Source organism: Branchiostoma belcheri, unplaced genomic scaffold (assembly GCF_001625305.1).
Source record: "Branchiostoma belcheri isolate BF01 breed outbred unplaced genomic scaffold, Haploidv18h27 scaffold366, whole genome shotgun sequence".
Classification (NCBI taxonomy): Eukaryota; Metazoa; Chordata; class Leptocardii; order Amphioxiformes; family Branchiostomatidae; genus Branchiostoma; species Branchiostoma belcheri.
Genome location: NW_017803983.1, coordinates 1 through 20902, shown reverse-complemented (window position 1 = coordinate 20902; position 20902 = coordinate 1). Strand labels below are relative to the sequence as shown.

The 20902-nt window shown below is 41.6% G+C and overlaps 2 protein-coding genes across 2 annotated transcripts in view; both read left to right on the top strand.

The window, feature by feature from the left end:
* LOC109476196 overlaps window positions 1-8975 on the top strand; it is a 76625-nt gene extending 67650 nt beyond the window's left edge. The window contains exons 51-70 of the mRNA XM_019777082.1: window positions 178-340; window positions 656-815; window positions 1114-1279; window positions 1397-1665; window positions 2156-2580; window positions 3004-3256; window positions 3409-3618; window positions 3726-3819; window positions 3916-4179; window positions 4351-4487; window positions 4597-4830; window positions 5213-5480; window positions 5923-6055; window positions 6199-6456; window positions 6614-6820; window positions 7412-7586; window positions 7859-8010; window positions 8149-8268; window positions 8556-8763; window positions 8947-8975. Of these exons, the coding sequence (XP_019632641.1) occupies window positions 178-340; window positions 656-815; window positions 1114-1279; window positions 1397-1665; window positions 2156-2580; window positions 3004-3256; window positions 3409-3618; window positions 3726-3819; window positions 3916-4179; window positions 4351-4487; window positions 4597-4830; window positions 5213-5480; window positions 5923-6055; window positions 6199-6456; window positions 6614-6820; window positions 7412-7586; window positions 7859-8010; window positions 8149-8268; window positions 8556-8763; window positions 8947-8975 (3925 nt within the window). The remainder of the gene's footprint in view (window positions 1-177; window positions 341-655; window positions 816-1113; window positions 1280-1396; window positions 1666-2155; window positions 2581-3003; window positions 3257-3408; window positions 3619-3725; window positions 3820-3915; window positions 4180-4350; window positions 4488-4596; window positions 4831-5212; window positions 5481-5922; window positions 6056-6198; window positions 6457-6613; window positions 6821-7411; window positions 7587-7858; window positions 8011-8148; window positions 8269-8555; window positions 8764-8946) is intronic.
* A 251-nt stretch (window positions 8976-9226) lies between these two features.
* Window positions 9227-18821, top strand: LOC109476195. The gene is made up of 16 exons (XM_019777081.1): window positions 9227-9425; window positions 9757-9923; window positions 10148-10326; window positions 10516-10645; window positions 11776-11974; window positions 12125-12300; window positions 12547-12748; window positions 13559-13714; window positions 15012-15216; window positions 15537-15616; window positions 15738-15836; window positions 16014-16164; window positions 16300-16442; window positions 16600-16688; window positions 17033-18310; window positions 18662-18821. Exons 2-15 carry the CDS (start codon window positions 9795-9797, stop codon window positions 18302-18304), a joined length of 3210 nt encoding a protein of 1069 aa, XP_019632640.1. The 5' UTR covers window positions 9227-9425; window positions 9757-9794; the 3' UTR covers window positions 18305-18310; window positions 18662-18821.
* Window positions 18822-20902: the final 2081 nt, after the last annotated feature.

The following is a 20902-nucleotide window of genomic DNA, read 5'->3' as shown; positions in this document are numbered from 1 at the left end:
GTGAAATAAATCAAACTTGGGATGATTTTGCAATACTTGTATCATGCTAACTGTGACATTATGGTGTCATAATATGAAATGGGGGCTTCTGATTGGTCAACGCCAGCTGGCTATATGATATTAATGTATATGTATATATATATATATTAATGACCGCACAAAATCTATACCTTACAGCAAGGAGCAGATCCTTCCAGGTTCAATGGTGAACTGGACAAGCCCACAGCTTAACCTCCGGCCAGGCAGACATTACTCTATCCGGGTGACTGCCGTTAACCGCGCTGGACTGTCATCAGTGCACGATACTGACGGTGTGGTTCTGGACACAACACCACCATCGGTATTAACCTCTTCACATTTTGCAGCAAATATTTATGACATCTTAACATATTTCTGATTTGTCACGAATGCATTCTGCCATGGTCTAACATTTTCTCGTACGTTTTTTCCATTTTTTGCCATCTCCGCCATTTTATCCTATCACCATTAACGATGGGGCATGTGATTACATCATGCCATTACAGGTCCATCAGCGTGTCAAATTTTTGCGTTAAAAGATTTAATGCCCCATCCTCAAATGGACCACCCCACTGTGTCACATTGACATTCATAGAACGTTACCTAATTATGGCATATGGCTTAATGATTTTCGCAGATGGTGAAGGTCCGTGTGGGGGTTCTTGCAAGCGATGTGGAGGAAGTCGTGGACGGCTTTGTGTGGCAAACAGACAGGAAAGGAATTCTTGCAAACTGGCTAGCATCAGACGGGCAAAGTGGGATTGAGGCGTACTGGATTGCGGTTGGCAGTTATCCAGGTATGCAAGGACTTAGGGTTGCCAACTGACTTTGAGCAGGGCGATGCCTGAGATTCCAACATAACAAAATGTCCCTCAGTCAAACCGTAAATCGCTGTGCAATATACTTACCAGATCATATAAAAGTATATTTTTGTATAATAATATAATATAATAGTATAGTATAGTATAGTATAGTATAGTATAGTATAGTATAGTATAGTATAGTATAGTATTGTATAGAATAATATTGAATTGAAATTCACCTCTTTTTTTAAGGACAACCCAAGGATATATCACCAGCTTTTATATTTTCCAGGAGGATCAGATATATCAGATGTGAGAAGCATGGGCCCTGCGATAGACGGGTATATTGGAGGGATTGATCTACCGCTAACCGATCTCGACACCAACACTCCAGTCTACTATGTCACGGTTTTGGCAGAGAACGGGGCTGGCTTGCTGTCACAAAACCTGACATCACGGTACGAAAAATGGATTTTCTTAAACCGATTGGAGCTTATAGCCAAATTCATAGTACGTAACGAGAGCTGTATAGTAATGTTGCAAAATCTGTAAAAAAATTTTTTTCTTAAAACCAGTCCCATTAAGGTTGTTCCCGGGGACAGACCAGGAGTGGTGTTTGACGGCCCTCTCACAGTCTCAAACGAGACACACACCAACCCTGTCGACGTAGACTTCCAGTCGGACAACACAGCCGTTACGGTTCAGTTTAAAGGATTCCAGAGTGTCTTGAACGGACTGGCACACTTCGAGTGGGCTATCGGCACCTCTCCCCGACTGGACGACATCCAACCCTTCAGTGCTGCAGGAATCGTCTTAGCTCAAGACAGCCAGCATCCAGGATATGGTGCGTAAAGAATCTCACTATTCGGCTTTAGCATACTGATGCTAGCAATCCTCCTAGCTTATCGGTATAACGAAATAATCAGAATACATGTGAAACACATGTCGTAGGATATTGTCATCCGGAATACAGTATTTTTGGTTATTTGCTCCTATGAAACTATGTTTCCTTCCAAATTTCATGACATGTACTAGATAGAATTGGGTTTTGGTGTTTACATATAAATATCTGATTTACATCAATATTTGATTTACATCAATATCTGATTTACATTCATAACGTTGATGCTCTTATGTATGTAGTATGTATTTCAATCAAATCCCGCTATCATCCAATTTACAATGTATCGTTCTTGAGTTAAAACCTTATTGCGTTTGAATTTTGTCTATCAATAATAGCTTTCCATTCAAGCTCATAGATACAAATCCATCTTCAGAAACCTAACAAAGGATACCATATCCCCATATTTAACGGATGGACATTTATCCTTCAGGCCTGCACGGAGCGGGACAAGCTCAGGCGCTGGTTCCCCTACAGGCGGGAACGACGTACTACGCCACCGTCCGCGGGGTAACTGGGAGAGGCGACGTGCTGGAAACATCCTCCGATGGGATCACCGTGGACAGGTCCCCACCTGTAACACAGATTGTAGACACCGGGTGCGACGTCTCGAATGACAGTGTCGAAAGTGTTGAGAACTGTTACCAGATGAACAGTGATTACCTTGAAGGTGAATGGGAAACGACAGATAAGGAGAGTGCTGTAGCGTATTCAGCCTTCTTCTACGGCACTGTTCCTGGTCTGAGTGACGTCACACAGCTCACCCCAGGTACAGATGAAAACAGCGTGCCGTCCACCCTTGTTGTTCCTGTATCGGATGGAAGATCTAACTTTCTCAATGTCCTGTCTACAAATGAGGTACTTATATAACAATACGTTAAAAATGCTTAAACATTGATTGGGTCGTGTGACGTAACGGCAGAGTGCTCGATTCGGAACTAAGAGGTCCTGGGTTTGAGTCCTGACATGCCACCGATCTTGTGCCTTTGAAAACGGCTTTCCTCACTTTACTCAGGTGAAGATGAGCATTGTGTTGTCCCGAGTTGGTGGCGGCAGTAAGTTAAAAAAAAAAACTTGAGTGCACCGTCACCACGCCTTGTAACTACATGTTGGATTATTAACGAAAAAATGCTTGAACAAAATTCTACTATTGCTTTCATCATCATTCTGTTGGTTAAAAGTTTTCGGTAAGTGATCCTAATACCGCTAACAAGTTCACATTTTTATTATTATTTTGCTATTATTGCTGAACAATGACAACCTATTTCCTATGTTATTCAGGTCGGCTTAAAATCTGTCATCACCTCAAAGGGCATTATCATCGATGACACCCCGCCAGACGTTGGAATCCTCACCTGCTCTCGATACGTCCAACCTAGGGTACCGATCGTCTGCACATGGACCGGTTTTCACGACAAAGAGAGCGACATTTCCCACTATGTCTTCGGTGTCGGCACTGACGAGGGCGATGACTCCATTTATAACTTCACACTTGTTTCTGCAGATCTTTCAAGTACGGATAAACTGCTCACAGGTAGGAGAAATGGATGGTAGGCTGCTGAAACCTGTATGTGAACGTCCTCATTGATTAGATATGGCTTTAGTGTTCCTGTTACAATATATCATGACTTGACCTGCTCATTTTTATTGAAAAAAATGTGTGATGCTATATATATTGTATTGCAGGTGTAACTCTTGAACACGGTGGTGCCTACTACGCAACCCTAACTGCCGTGAATGGAGGAGGATTGCAAGCGCAGGCCTTCTCTGAGCCAATCACAGTCGACATGACTCCGCCGGTTCCTGGACTAGTCATCGAACTGACCGGGGTTCATCTAATCGAGCTGCAAGGACGTGAAAACATGAGTGATGCGGAAATTGGTAACTCACGAGAAGGTGAAAGAAGCTGTTTGTAGACGTTGCGTCGAGCTGTATTTCCTTATCGGTCAATTTCTTTCCATCCCATGACAGTGTAATTAAATATGATTTTTTTTCTTCCTAAGACTGTGAGAAACACAATGCAGTCTGCCAGAAGTCCCTTACGTCAGTGTACGCAGCATGGGAGGACTTCCTGGACCCTGAGTCTCCTATCATCAGGTACCAAAATGTTTCATTAGATAATTTTGAAATTCATCAGTAATTCAGTGATCTGTAATTCGTTTCTAATACCACGTAACCATTTGATATTTACAGGTACGAAATTGCAGTTGGTACAGAACCAGGTCTGTCCGACATATCACCATTCACAAACGTCGAAGCTGGAAAGCGCAATGCCGTAGCAGATGGCCTTGACCTAAGTCAAACTTCCCAAGTGTTTGTCATGGTGAGGGCACATAACGCAGCAGGACTGGTGAATACGGCCACGTCTGACGGTGTGTTTGTCAGCAGAGTCAGCTCAGGTCTCATGCCTCTCCGTCCGCCGATGGTTTACGATGGAGAAACTATTGGGGAAGACCTGTGAGTACAAACCCAGAGCAATAAACATCTGTTAGTTGTTGCTGAGGTAACTCAATAGCAATGTTAAGTGATTATTGCAACCTTGGTTGGAAGTAGCATTTTTGCAATGGATTCTGTCTCGGAGTAACTTACGTTTTTATTTATTTATCTATTGTTAAACTGTGTACGCAGGGACTATCAAGAGCGAACAGATCAGCTGGCTGCTACCTGGGACTTCAGTGGAGATCCCTGTCCCATCGTGAAATACGAGTGGTCCATCGTCCGTGTTGATGAGCATGTCTTGCAGCCACTGACAGCTGTTCCAGAGGGTATATTTTAGTCATTACAATAAAATATGTTTTTCGGAATTGAGTGATATATTGTATGCTAATCACTCTAATATGACACTTATTGGTTTTCCTTATTATTGGATGACAGGCCAGATGTATGGTCAAAACGATGAAGTGGATCTGATGGATAAACAGACATACTATTCTATCGTGCGGGCAACAAACGCCCTGGGGTACAGCTACTTCGTACGTTCTGACGGCATCACTATCACCAAGGAACCCCTTCTCCCTGGCCATGTGAGAGATGGTAGTATAGTTGGGGTGGACCTGAAAGGCCAGCCATCTATCACTACAATTTCGGCGAACTGGGATCAATTTGGAGGTTAGTGCTTTATCAAACATATTATAAAATATACTTCCCACTTCACTTGTAATGCTACTAAAAAGAATTTTAACTTAACAAGATTTCGCTGCATATACAAAGTGTGTTGTTGTTGTTGTTGTTTGGCTATGGGAGAGAGAGAGTGAGTAAGTGAGTGAGTTGTAGTTTTATACACGATATAACTTGCACAGCCTACAGGCTATAGTGAAAGCCATCTTCTAGCTAAAGAGCACGTTATTCTCCAGTACTAAAAATATACGTGGCACGTCTCGACGGCTAAGATTACTGCGAGACTGTGAATTACACGTGATGATTTACATTTTGTTCACGATGCATTATATTTGAATACTTTGCCGCCCGTTTCAATAAAAAAATAATGCAGGTTCAGCCATGGAGATACAGTACTACGAAATCGCCGTAGGGTCCGACAGAAGGTTCCCGAGCACACGGAGCGACCTCCATCCTTTCGAGAACGTCGGTCTCAACAGAACAGCCACATTTACAGACCTTCGACTGGTACCAGGAGGCGTCTACTACGCCACCGTAAGAGCAACGGGCGTTTCTACTGCCATCGCAGAGGTCACTTCAAATGGAATCACTGTCGGCGTTGGGGGTGAACCTCCGCAGCCACAGAGTGTCGATATACCAAGGTCTCGTATGGTCTCTCTTGAATAATTATGCTAAAAGAATCCAGTTGTCCTCCATTTGTTCTTCAAACGTAACATCATTTGCCAAGAAGTGCTGTGGCGTCGTATAGTCGATATCGTGGTCGATATTATTGGCAAGGATGTTGGACACTGTCACACAACCAAGAGGTCACGGGTTCGATACCCTGCATTCCTGGCAAGCCACCTGGACGTTTTGTCCTTGGGAAACGAACTTAAAACGAGTTTTCTCACTCTACCCGGGTTAAAATGGGTACCAGACACAGTAGCATAACAACCTTCTGCATTTAACTAGTACCTTAACAGTTTAAGAGATTGTAGTTTGTAGTGTGTAGTGTGAATGGAATGTAGCGTAAATTTTAATACATAATATTCTCTTTATACACACAGTTACTGTACGTTTCACACATCGTGTTTCCTTTTTCAGGTTTATCTCTTCTAATGAAGCTATTACCTTTGCATGGGACGACTTCCTGTCTGAAACGCCGATGCTGTTCTATCAATGGGGTATGACTAGCAGGGCACCTGCGGAAATACAGGGCCGTTCGTGCAAGGAAATGGTAAAGTCATGTGCTTGAATTTTTGAATATATGCTTGTGCCAATTTAAGTTTAATTTTCCTTCTATCCTGTCATCGATGATCGAGGATAACTCTAGAACAAATCTTCAGACCTCCTTTTAATGATACCTGTCTTTGTCTTCAGCAAGAGTTCCGGGAGTCCGAGGCCGTGTCGGTCCCAGAGAATATCAGGCATCTCTTTGACATCCATCCCTTAACTACAGTTGGGAAGGACACCATGGTAGAACAAGATGGCTTGTCACTGGAACACGGGAAGACCTACACAATCGTCATAGTTGGGACAAATGAAGCCTCCGAGTGTGTTACTGCCCTTCATGAGGTGTCGGTAGACACTACACCACCGACTGGTGGGACAATTCTGGCTGGAGAAAGAGACCTTGAAGTAACTTTTCTTCACTGTTCAATCAGACTCTATATCTCTGGTATCAGTGCTTTATTATGCTAACGTAGGCAGCAAAACCCTGTGCGTTGAAAAAGGTGTCGTGTTATTATGAAACGTTAAAATCAATAAAATGATATCATATTTTCTCCTCTCCTAGAATATCCACTTCGTCAGGAGTGCCGACGTATTGCACGTGAAGTGGGAGGGTTTCCATGATGAGGACAGTGGTGTGAAGAGTGTAGAAGTGGCGCTGTACGAGAGGATGACGTGTTCTGACTCGTCCGGAACGCTAGTTGCTGTTTCGGAGGCTATCAATGTTCCGTTGAACTCGTCTGACTATCTTTTTAGGGAGATCTCACTACAGGTAGGGGGGGATCATTTACCGGATGCACAATATATTTTGATAACAGGACGATGCAATCATTGGTTTCTTTCTTTAAGTAAATCTTTTCGTGGGTTGATTACTTTCACAGCGGTATAGTTCATCACTAGTGGCGGTGTATTTTGCTACTGTGAAAGGCATTCGACTCAAAGTCCGTGGTTTAGGACCTTTAAGTCACATAGCTTGAATAACCTAACAATATAGTTACAAAGTTTCTGGCTGTCCGAAAAGCCTGATAAAAAAGGTGACGGGTGCTAAGTATTAACTAATTTATAATTATGTCGGTAAAGGACAGACATCCAGGTAATAAGATACGCTAAAACAGTTACTCAAGAAACTGGATATTATTTTGGACACGGCCATTGACCGTTGACATTTTCCAAAATCATAGCTAGTTTCTTGAGTAATTTATAATTACCCCATGGCTGGGGATTTTGTTACTTTATGTGACAATATTTCTTCACAGGCGTGTAACGCATAAATTCTTTACATGCATCTGCAATTCTCGTCCAAGTCGATGCGTAAATACATTTAATTTAATTGAAATATATCATACTATGTTTCATACTCCAGGTTGATGTACCATACTACGTGCAACTGAAGGTCACGAACAATGCTGAATTGTCATCACTTTTTACGAGTTCCCCGGTCCTGTTGGATCTGACCGACCCAATCGCCGGTGTTGTGGTCGACGGGCTTGACTTCAAAAGAGACAGAGGCTACCAGAACTACACAGACAAAATGGAAGGTTAATGCATGTTCTTATAATCTTGTCGAGAGATGACGATGATGATGATGATGATGATGACTGGTTTATTGAACGAAACTTAACCCAATCTGACATAGCTGTCAGAAGATTGAATTAGCGTCAGGCTTTACAAAAGACAATAAGATCAGTCAAGTGGATAAAATCTAATAACACCTAAAATATCTTAACACATTAAAAGAGTGGTCTCTTTGCTCTAGCTTGCGTTATTCAGCAGAGCCCGAAACAAAAAGTATTGGCCCTACTTTCTCCAGGTATTTTCCTTCACCTCCCCAATCCCGATGGGGATTCCTGCCCCAGGCGGAGATACGATTTTGGTACTGAAAGTGAAGATTGGTCTGCTGTTCTCACAACTGGGATGTGGAAAGTGAGCAGGACTGATACCATCCTATTTTTACCAGACCAGGTATGACTTCAATTTTTTTTCGTTATTAATTTCAAGAAGTGCTTATATAACTCGTTCATTTGTGAGCAGTATCAAGTGCTGATAAACCATTAGAATGTGTCACATGACAATGATTATTCGTTTTGCGGTCATCTTTAGATATCTTACTGGGAAGATGATGGTCTTGAGATAAAAATGCACCGAGACGTAAGAGAACCAAGAATGAAGTCGGGTGCCGTTCACACCAAGGCGCATTTGCAAGAAGCGGGAAAGTACCAGGTAAAATCTGTTTAATTCTAACTGAGGATGCATCCAATATTTTAAACCGTCACAAACATCGAACGATGCGCCATATAGTTTTCTGTGACAATTTCTGTGACAAGTTAGAAGAAATGGTGGAATAGTTTACAAATTAAGGCATTGTATTCGTTTCGTCACAAACCTACAATGTACGCTCAGCCTGATAAACCTACAACGTATTCTATGACAAATTGTTGTTACATCACACGATGCATGTGGCTGGGGCTTAATTATAATAAGGTTACTGATGACTATTTTGACAACAGGTTACAATTCAAGCCGCCGGTGGGGACATCTCTGCTGTCACAAGTGTCACCTTCTGGGGAGGTCCAGAGGGAGTTGTGGTTGGGTTTGACACTGCTTTTGACGAATACGTCGAAGAGTCAACTGTGGCTGCATCCGAGGAATGTGACTGTTGTCTCAACACTACTACGTTTGCACCAGAGGTCGGACTGTATAATGGGACTTCCGATGGTAATCAATTTTTATTGCAGGTCTTTTATTTATGGGCTTTCTATTAAGACCAGAAAGAACGCAGAAGGGGAACTTTCAGGGAAAATATCTCCATAAGTATAAATAAAATATGATCATGTTGTCAACGGAAAATGCATGGAGATTGTTCTGTAGTAGACCCAATGACAATCTTCGCACACACAGAAAAACGTAAAGCGGCGGCCTATATGTGACAGTCTATTTCCTAACCCTAATTCGGACAAGTGACTGTCTTATGGGCGAACCCTAATTACAGTAGGACAAATGACAGTCTATTTCTTCGCCATGTTTCGGATAAGTGGCATTATAGTCTCTAGCCGTAATTAAAAAAATGACAAGGGACCCTAATCATGATTCCTAAAATATTTTCTATTGATAAATCATTATAGAAACGTTACAAACCGACCATAATGACCACAGTTTATACTCTGATGCAGCGGAGGTTTGCAACTGCAGTTGTTTAGCATCAGTCTTCACGGAATCTGTCGACAACACGGATCAGACAACTACAGATGACCCTTATAACCCTGCTTCAGACGTATTTTGGGAGTTCGAAAGAGAAACAGTCCCTGGTGACACCTACAATGGCACAGAAGAAGCATGGGGAAAGGAATATCCATCATTTGGACTGCAGCTACAAAAAGGTCAGTTTACTTGTTTAAACGATATGAGGCTGTATCATATCACCAGGATGATCGCAAACTCAGCCTCGGTGGTTTTGAAATTAATACATTTATTCCTTGTAAATGCTTGTGGACATATTTCAACATGGAGAAGTGATGAGGTAATAATAAATTATATGTTGTTTAACTTTGACAAAAATAAATTGATCTCGTCACAATTGATTTTGTTGACAAAATTTATTAACATTTTGATTAAGACAACCAATTTGAAACATAATAAATTCAAATATGTGTTGGTAATATGTACTCCATACGTCAGTGTATGTAAAATCATATATAAACATTTACACAGGGTTAGCAGCAGATGGCACAGAGAAGCATTATGCAGTGATGTGGCTACAGTCAGCCATTTTCGGACATGAACCTCAACAGGAACTGTTTGAACTGAACTTTGACCCGTCAGAGGCATTCCACGTGTATTCCATGGACTTTCGAGTTGACCGGACTGACCCAAAGAACGTACGTTTAATTTACCAAATTGCAATGTTGAAAATCTTTTTCGTACTATTCGTACTACTACTTTCATAATATCAATGCTGATTTGCATGTATGCTTTAATTGAATACAAATATAGTGACTAAAACGCATATTCTTGCAGTGTTTTTGTTCTTTAGATATAGTTTTAAGGTAAAATTTTACTGCATCGATACTAATATTTAACCGTTCTTAATGATCTTATATAGGAGATATGGTCTGTAGACCTCATCATTGACGGAACAGGAGCCTTAGCTTTATCAGGGTTACCTCCACTTCCGACCGACGCGGTTGTTACGTTCAGCGTCTGGAACTTTGAAGACTTTGTTCCAGATGTGGAGGACCCGTTTTATCCACCGACGGCAACAGCAAACTTTAAGGATGTGAAGTAAGATAAACGTCCTTTGAACAAAACAAGAATATTCTACGTACGGTGATGCATTCCATTTGTGAAAATGGAGATATATAAGTTAGCGGGGTGTTAGAGAAACAGCATGTCAGTTACATGATCATGAATGATAGTATAATTTTACGAACGAAGATTTACTTGTGAATACCTGACATTTTCTGTCCCCAGCTTTCCAGCGAGCTCGGACCAACTTTGTCGGTACGGCGAGCCTTTCCGCAATGGAGGCAGCGCCATTTTGTCATTCATGGCAGGAGTGGGGACTGAGGCATTCCAGGATGACGTTGTCTCTTTCAGGAGGGTATGTGATTGTGGCGACGCCTCAAGTGCGGAGCCTTCGTTAAAGCAATACGTTTTATTTTAAACATTGGGCAGCCCGAGAGTAAAATACAAAGATATAGGTAGCTCAACCCCTTGGCACACAGAGTCGAAAATTTCCTCCAGAACGCAAACGGTGGTTTGAGGATTAAACAGATATATTAAATGTTACTATATTGTGAGTGTGATATGACGCTTAAACATTCACAGAGGGAATACATGTTTGTCCTACAAATTGACTGAATTGTAAACCGGTTCTTTCATTCCAACCAAAATGCTTTTTCTATTCTATTCTATTCTATATGCTACTGAGCAAAGCCCTATCTAGGGCATCCCGCCCAGGGTGCACGGCTACTGCGGTGAATAAAAATGTGCATGAAAACAAAACAAAACAGAACATAAATGTGCGTTTTGTGCATAGCCGCAACTACGCAGTACCCAACTTACATCTGTGAGACGGGGTGGCCCAGGTGCAGGGCCAACCCCATCTTGAATGTGTCAACAGATTGTTGTGTTACTAGGTGTTCTGGTAGTGTGTTCAGTCCTATGATGGTTCTCGGAAAGTAGCTGGACCTGAATATGTTGGTTTTGCAGCTGAGAGTTATGTATCGGAGGGGGTGGCCCCTTGTAGTGTTTGTGTTCTTTGTGATGTAATGTTGTGTAGGTATGGCTACTAAACTGTGTACGGCCTTGAAGAATAGGACTAATCGAGCTTGTTTTCTTCTTTGTTGGGGTGTTGGCCATCCGAGCTTGTATTGAAGCTGTGTCGCACTGCACTGGTAGTGTGCCTGTAATCCTTGAACACAGACCTGGCTGCCCGCTTCTGAATAGCCTCTAACTTTTCTTCTAACACGCTAGATTTGGCGTCTTGCCCTCTCTGGGGGTCCCAGATTACAGAGGCGTATTCTAGTTTAGGTCTAACTAGAGAAGTATAGGCTTTCGCCCTTACCTCATTTGATGCCCCCCCCCCCTGATATTCCTCCTGAGAAAACCCAAAGTGCTGCTGGCCTTGGCTGTAATACTGTTGAAATGTGTTGACCACTTGACGTTTATGTTATTGATATATAATAAGAAAAGGAGGGGGCTTTATTCACTTTTGCTGTTCTCTTGTAGGTTCCTGACCACTCGTGCATTCCATGTTTGAAGGATTGTGACAACTTCTACTGTTCCAATGACTGCGATGGTTCCGAGGCTACAGAATATCATGTATTGTTGGACAACTTGGCCCTAGATGTAAACAGTACTGTCGAAGATGGTGCTGATAACGTAACGGTCCCAGCGAAATACTATATGACAATTAAAGCAAGAACAGGTGCGTTGCTACTTTAATTTCACTACAATTGTCAATGGAATGTTTTCCTTACAAATGTAATGGTACGTACATAGTATAAGATGTAGTTTTGTCGACTCAATCGTCATAGCTCTAAAGGTGTGTGTGTTAAACTTGATTTGCCAACTTCAGCATCGGGAAGACAGGTCGTTACATCATCCGATGGAGTTTACATAGACGTAACACCACCGAGGTTTGAATCCCTATTCCACGTGGACACATCATGGTCAACGGACGAACCATCAGAATTCCAAGGATCAAATTCTTCCATCGCTGTTCGCTGGAGAGCTATAGACATGGGAAGCAAGGTAATGCATACAGATACGTATGTTAATGACTCACTCACTCACTCACTCACTCACTCACTCACTCACTCACTCACTCACTCACTCACTCACTCACTCACTCACTCACTCACTCACTCACTAGGTCCCGCACAGCTGTGAGCCATAGGGACATTTTTTTAGTAGTCTGATGAGTATACAATATGTATATCTGAACGAAAAATTGCCTGTAGGTAACGAAGTTACATCAGGTAAATTTTCCCCCTCTAGATTACTGAATACCGTTGGGCTATCGGTACTTCTAAAGGCAGCAGTGATATTCGAGAGTTTTACACCATCATCCCAACTGACGAGAAAGATGTCCTTGCTGTAGCGGAAGATTTAGAGGGTCTTCTTGAAGATGGCGAGGTCTACTACGTTACTGTAGTGGCTCTCAACTTAGCTGGACTCGAGGAGACTGTATACACCAATGGTAAATATTGGATTGCAAGATGTATATATACAAGATGTAACCAAAACGCTATACACACAAGTACACACAAGTACACTATGTATATATATATATATACATATACATACATAGTGTACTTGTGTGTACTTGTGTGTATAGCGTTTTGGTTACATCTTGTTTGAAAACGTTGCTTTGGGTTACACGTTTTACAAGTCTTACTGTAGTTCAGATTGTCTTTCTTTCTTGTTTTTCTTATAAGGCCACAGCAAGCAAATTTAATGGATGTTATCCTCTGCAGACTCCAAATCTAATTCTATAGGGTAAAAAAAAGGCGGGCAAAAAAATACTACATTGTCAACTTTCGGCATTATTAACATTGTAAGCAAGTAATTATACCTATATTGTGGTCAGTTTACTGCCAACTATTTTAACACCCATTTCGCACTGAAACAACGTTGAAAAAATACGTTTTCAATCATTGCACAAATGGTTTTAATTCAGTGGGTGCATCACATATACAAAGCCACCATCTCAAAGGAAAGAAATAAAATACATACCTGCGTCAAAGTAAAATGACAAAGCAAGAAATCAGAGCCTTGTCTAGTCTCCTCTCTTCATATTTATCTGCCATTCAAGTTTCAGCGTGGCAACAGACATGACATCTTTGTTAGCCACTGTCATGGGGCAACCGTTTGTTTTTTCAAAATGAAGCGAAAATTAATGCACCCGCTAATCTCATCCGTAAAAATTACTTGCTGTGCCCTAATGTCATTTGCATAGAATAGAGACTTGGAAATAGTAATAGTTCATAGCACATTTGCGTTTTTACAGGTGTAACTGTTTTGATGACTGAACCGAACACCACGAGTGCCAACATCTCCGTCCCAGGCGCCGTGCAGATAGCTCCTAACGTAGTGTCCACTGAGGATCAGACAAATCTCGGTTTCATTTGGACTGCAGTAGAGGACGCCGGCATCAATGCGTACTGTAAGTTGATTCACTCCTAAAAAACACTGCAATATTAAAAGTCAACAGCTGTTTTTGAACCAACGTCTGGCATGAAGCAGTAGTTTTAATAACAAAGAAAAAAAAAGAAAAATACCAGTTTCTGCACGTACACTGATGAATCTGCTTTGACGAAATTCTCCTCTTAGTACGCTCCGAATAGAACTATACAGTGCTCACCAACTATTTGCATCACTGACATTGGCATAAAACTGGGATCTGCATAAAATTCTGAAAACCCAAACCATTTCCCATTCACTACATTATAAATTGCATGGCATAATTGCATGAGCTGTTATGACTTTAACCTGATATTGGACTAAATATTTCCAGGTCAATGGCACACTGACCCAGAAGTACGTGAAAGAAATACATGTAATTTGTTGCGCATCAGCAAATCCGCATGAAGTCCATTGTTATTCATTCATTATCACCCCTGCACCCCCCATTGTCACACACTTTCTCTGTTGTCACTTGCTTCTGGACAGGTGAGAACCCCCCAATCACTGATTGTGTGAAAAGAAGTCCTTTGTTCCTTTTTGGTGTCCTTGATTGGACCGTTGTTTTAGGTTTGGTAAGCTTTTGCCCAACACTATGAAGGTGGAATGTGTCTGATCTTCTATCTCCATGTTAGCCCTGTTCATTATGAGTTTCTGAATGCGACTTGAAGATTAGAATATGGTACATGTATGTAGTTGTGGGTGAAAGTGAGTATATAAATACCAATAACATCATGTCTGTGGTTGTTTCAATTGGCCCCAGCCCAGTATCATCCATAACCAACTGACCTCCCATCCCTGTCGGTCGTGTGGACTCTCCTAAGGTTATTGGACTAAACCTGTTATAGGAATAAAATTCCCTGACAAATCGTCCATGCAAATAACAGGAGAGCACTGTATTTTGTCTATTTGGACAAACGTGTTTCACGCAACAGGATAAAAGCACACATGACGTATGAATGTAAAGTAGCATCAATCACACAAAAATCACGTATCATGTTGTACGTAGAGTTCCTCATTGTCTCCGGTGCGTTTCGATCTTCCCTCTCCTTGAAAGCTATTCAGATTTTTTAGAATAAATATATATAATTAATGGTTGATTAAACAATGTAACACAATTCCAAATGTATAATTATAATCTGTTGGTGGGTAAAGAATTGTGGAGAATTTTGTACTGTACTATCTAGCTATGGAGTATTACAGGATATTTGCTCATATGCAAATTCGTCACGATATGATATTTCTGTCATTTCGAGTGTCTTACACTATTCACCATGCAGACTTCAGTGTTGGTAGCGCAAAGAACATACCGGATGACATCGTTCCCCGCACTCAAGTCGGAGTTAATGGTTCCGGATACATTTCCATTCATGACGGCATCGTTGAATTTGAGGGGTTCAACGGTGACCTCTCCGAGATGAGAGAGAGGACTATCGGTGATGCCAACAAAACGTTTCCAAACAATTTTCTGATGGAGCCTGGAAGGTGGGCAATGTTTAACCTTTCTAGTCTACGTTTCGAAAAAAAAAAACCCTTTGTAATTAATTTCGTCACCGTTGTCAGTATTTAGTTATACCCTGTCTGTGTTGTAACACATTTTGTCAATGCTAAAAGTATTCAAATAAGAATAAAGTAGATTCATTCGTCACGCTAACCACAGTCGTCCCTCAATAAGACAACTTGAGCCTCGTATTTCCCGACTAGAATTTTTACTTGCATTCAAATACATACAATAATGCCCCGTCTAATTTAGGGACCTTTGCTTTATCAATAAATGAGAGTTTTTGCCCTTCTTTTTTTTCCAGAAATCTGTTCGTACATATGGATGCGTGTAATGCAGGCCATAGATGTAGCGGAATGCAGTCACCCACTGTTGTGATACACCGTAAGTAGACCTATTTCGATTAGAAAAATTAAAAAAAAACTAACAGTTGTTTTAAAATCAGGACAAAGTCCTATGTAGATTAAAAAATAATTAATTAATAAAATCCTTTTATTATTTTTAGGTGACAGTGATACAATTGGAACATCAACGAATGGAGAAGATCTTACCTTGGAATGCGTAGACGGGGCCAATGCTACAGTGGTCGTGAAAACTACTGGAGGCTAGTATTTTTATGACCATCATTATTTGAATTTCATTTCTTTGGCATCACATACCTGTATTTTGTTTGTTAGCATTTGTGAATATTTTTGCACATGTCAATATTACAAATTAATAATCACCTATCATACAATTGCACATGCCAAATATTACAAATTAATAATCACTTATCATATAGGTTTGCACGCTGGAGAAAGAATTGTGTGCAGTCCATTGTCCAAACAGGACGTTGGGCAGGAGTATACATCAGACGCGTCAGCCAGGTTCAAGCCCATCATTGTCAACCCCTACCTAACAGCGGAACTTACGGACAGAAACCTGCGACACAGGTAATGTTTTACGTAATCCGATTCCTTCATCTTATTTTCTAGTTGGAATGTAATTTTCTTTCATGCTGAGGTGATTATGGTGTTTTAACAGAAAATGAAGATGCATTAGAACAATCTGTGCATATGTTCCTACAGGATTCGTAAATTCACCGACCACAGCTTCGTGCTAAGTCCAGTTGCTGATCATGAGTTACAAGGCCCCCTCAACATCACAGTCACCATAGAGAACCTGACGGCAGCACCTTCTGAGGTTTTTAGACTGCTCTTCTGGCATGCAGGTAGGGTTATTCCTCTGCTATACTGTAAAAGAAAGAAAATGTATTTAATTTAGAAGGGGCTAAGTTTTAACAATGGCACAGTTGCTCCAGTCGAATACTACGGAAACTATGTGCTGATTTTTCTTTCTGAATTTACGATTTCAAATATTTTATCCAGATTCAGAGACGTGGCAGGATGCCGGACGTACATGCCAATCCTCCGCACAAACATACACGTCCAAAAACACATCGGAGTTCAACGTTCAGGTGAGGAAATGAAAAGGGTCATCGTGAAATTGCATCGTGTACATTTTGCAACTATTGTGTGAGTCAGCACAACCAGTTGGCACAACACACTGCATCTGTCGTTTATAGCCAGTATAACTACCATTCGATGTAACACACCAACTTAATATGTATCTGTATGGTTGGTAATTGGTATAACTGCCATTCAATACATCACCCTAACTTCTGTATCTGTATCAGTAGAGCTGGTACATGCATAACAGCCCTTTGGCGCCGCACACTAACTTGCTGAGGAAGTTTTACAGTACTATAATATGATGATAGACCATGTATGACAAATTTATTCTTATTGTACTTTTTTCTAGGTTTGCAACACCAGCAACGTTCTCACAGATCCTAATTCCATACATCCTGAAAAAATGTCTCAGCAGGGAGGCACCTTCCTTGGAAAAGAGACATTCTTTGTCGTTGCGCTCGTCGATTCATCTTTCCAAAACAGTGCACCGCGCCTCGCCGTGTCACCCTACCTGTGGACCTATGAGGATATCCCGATTGTAACATACTTGGAGGCGGTAGATGACGACGATGACGACGTAACGTTCAGTATAGACAGGTCTACTGAGACTTTGTTCATCGGAGAAGTTGAAATTGAGCCGAATGGGAAACTCCGCTATACACCATGCAAAGACTGCGTTGGCAAGGACCTTGTAACTGTTGTTATGAGTGAGAACAGGAACGATGGAGAAACGCCACTGGTGACGAGAGAGACAATCAACATTGATGTCGTCGCTCTTGAAGACAACCCCGACGTATTTGCAGTGAAGAATGGAGTGAAGGTAAACAGCACAGGTGACTCCATCACAGTTACACTGGAGGAGAACACAGCGCAAAGAGTAAACCAATCGAGGTACGATGTCCTGATCTTTGGATCGGACATAGATACGCATGATGTCTTGTCCCTGGTATTCCACGACCCAAGCAATGGCACTTTGGCCTTGTCAAAGATGGTGCGAAACATCACCTTCCTCTATGATGACACCGGCGACCGTACCACGGTAGTGGATGGCGATAAGTTTGCAAATGAGTTGGCAGAGGAAGTGTCCATCCCCTACCCACAGAACCTCCTGATGCCACACCGACCAGAGAAGTACTCCTGGGTAGCGGTTGGCTTCACATACGTTCCGGACATGACCTTCTATGGACATGATCAGGTCAGGGTGTATGCTCATGACCAGAGTGGCAAACGTTCCGACGTACTTACCTTTAACATCTTCGTCCTTGAAAACCGCTGTATGAATGGCGGCTTGTGCACCGGTCCCGACCACGATCCAAACTGCACAGACGTTCAGCGGAGCGTCTCCTTCAATGGGTACGAATGCGCATGCCTGGACGGTTACTACGGAAGGTACTGCGAGGGCGACTTTGACGAATGTTCCTCCAACCCCTGTCCGCAGAACTACACGTGTGTCGACCTTCCTAACGACTTCCTCTGTGATTGTGGCTCCCCGGCCTGGCCGTGCGCCTCGCAGTCCATCGCCACCATGGCAGATCGCACTCGTCACTCTCCTGTGTCTTGGTGTCACTATTGCTGTCGTCGTTTGGGCATTGTGTTACGCATCGAAGAAGGACAAGAATAAGATTGGGTAGGTACTAGTTATTATTCTGCATCTCTTTGTCTCTCTAAATCTCTGTATAAATCTTTGTCTCAGTTGCGAACTAAGAATGGGGTCCCGATATCGGGACCAATATCGGGACCCCATTCCTACCTGCAGTTGTCTCTCGTTATTGTTAAAAAACATGCTGATAGTCGTCAAGTTATAATTGTAATTTCATTTCATTTTTTTCAGTGATTTATTCATCCAGGGTATAACATTTCGCCACAAAGGGGGTTCATTGCTTCAATAGGAATTAGGAATCTATAGGGCTACATGCAAGGCTACATCATTGTATTGAATAAACCGAATACCCTAATTCTGGATTACTTTTATCTGAAGGCCACTCCGCATCTCAGATGAAGACATCGAGCTCACCAATATGCATACCGAAAGGCCAAGTGACCTCGTACAGCTAAAACAGAACCCGTGGGTTCGTCCTGAGCTGCCAACCGGGGCACCACAAGCACCGCAAGTCCCCCTGAAGGCCCTGAAAGAGACAAGTCTCAACAAGGTACTTAGTAAACTTTTACAGATTTATTAACGTAACATTGCAGTTAACACTACTAATACCTTATGGATATTAAAACCAGGCGGAATTCATGATCATGCACCACAATATTTTTAAACTTCCCATAAATTTATACTTTATTTGCATAATATTATTGTAATTTCCTGTCTTGTCATTGGGGCAACCCCTGAGTGTACCGAACAGCCAATCCAATAAGCAGATAAATAAATTTTATGTGGCATGATTTAGTCGTATCAAAATCAAGAATATTTCATTTCAACGAACGATCTATAAATATTCTTATGATACCGATTGTCACACAGACCAAGACAATGGGAAACCGCAGTGCACGCCGGCTGCCTCCCATCGAATGAACACGTCCACTCAACACGCGCCCGCTATTAACCCGTGGCACCTGGACAATGGATTGTGTAGCTTTGAACTTTCCGCTTTTGTTAGAGTCTCTTTCACACAAAATCAATTGGCTTTCTTTTAACTGGAGTTCAGCACAAAATATCTATTATAGAACATGCACCGTGTGAGTAGACTAATTTTGCATTATGGTAGAGTTTAAAGTGCTAGATGATTAAAATGGCATTGCTAATATCCAAATATATATATTCGAATATGCAAGTTACGTTCGGTCTTGGTTTTTTAAATGAATTATGATCCTATTAGAACATTAAACTCTCCAAGTTGCTGTTTTTACAAATTTGAGACAATCAAATAATACAATTAATTGCATCTAAGTGTAACCAACACTTGTGTGGAAAACTTCTTATCACGCTCTGGTGTTCCCTACGACAATAGCAGGAGGACCTCTTTTTTATCCAAAATGTATGGGTAAGAGACCACGTGAGATGAAAGTGACTTCGTGTGCATTGATGTGGGTTTGTTTAGATGGTAAAGTTCAGCTACAACTTCCCTTTAATACTTTGTATCCCTTATTTGATGTGTATTTCTTCGAAGACGGATTGCTTTGTTAGAAACGCTTTCTTACATGTAAAATTGTTGTAACTAACGTGTCAACAAGTAAATTCAACTGAATAAGCCAAAGAAACAGTTAATTTGTTAACATTTCAAGTTGCCTGAACATGCGATATGTAAGCTTCGTTATGACATCAGCATTTTGCAACATTCGTGTGAGAGAATAAACTGATATGATTAGATGTGGCTTTAAATTAACATTGTGTTTCGGACACTCATTTTTTCGAGCGTTGCGTAGCGAAAATCCGGATGGTACCCAGGCTACAGCTGACCAGGTTCGGCTTAGCCTCCTTCGCAGTCTTGTTGGGCGTCGGCGTTAGTTGGAGCGCGAATCCTTCTCTCCGCGGCAAAAACTCCCTCGGCAGCAAATCGTCCCTCGCGGCCGCATATTACTCGCGTCGCTCAGAGAAAAAATAACGCCAACGCCCAACAAGACTGCGAAGGAGGCTAATCTAGACCGGGCATTTTTGAGCTTGGTGGGACCGGGGGGGGGCTCTTTTGCCCCCCCCCCTCAGAACTCGAGAACGGTATGTCGTATGACCACCAAATTTTCAGAGGACGGTGTACTAGTAAAAATGTATCATATCTACAATTTTTATGTCGTTATGACGTTGTATGACGTAATGCGATTTTATTGGCGAAAACCGAAAAAGTTCGGCCGCTGAGTAGCTTCGACGTCAGAGGGAGCTTCAGATACAAAGGTTTGTTAAATTACAACATTTTTCTCGGTAAGATACCATTACATACACTAAACATATGTCATATCTAGACGTAGGTTATTAATACGAGTAGTATAATAATACTGTAATAAATAATTACATTAATTTATACTGTAATTCTTTGCTATTGTTATTCATATAATGTAAGCCAAACGCTGACCCGCATAGCTATTTGTTAATCATTATGTACTATTTCGACTTTGCCATGTAGTTTCAGTGCAATTAAGCTTGGTGTGTGTTGGTACATGTGTCGTCTTTCGAATATCTTTGTAGCTCTTTGCTATAGTTTTTGTAATGTAGCCCACGTAGCTAATTGTGAATTGTCATTTTCTGTAATACTACCAAAGAGTAGAGTAGAGTAATACA

Excerpts from the sequence above, each read along its gene's own strand:
- LOC109476195 (XM_019777081.1), top strand. The coding sequence starts at position 9,795 with ATGTGGCTACAGTCAGCCATTTTCGGACATGAACCTCAACAGGAACTG. Across the intron at positions 11,975-12,124 it reads GACAATTAAAGCAAGAACAG|CATCGGGAAGACAGGTCGTT; the intron begins GTGCGTTGCTAC and ends TGCCAACTTCAG. Across the intron at positions 13,715-15,011 it reads CGCCGGCATCAATGCGTACT|ACTTCAGTGTTGGTAGCGCA; the intron begins GTAAGTTGATTC and ends TTCACCATGCAG.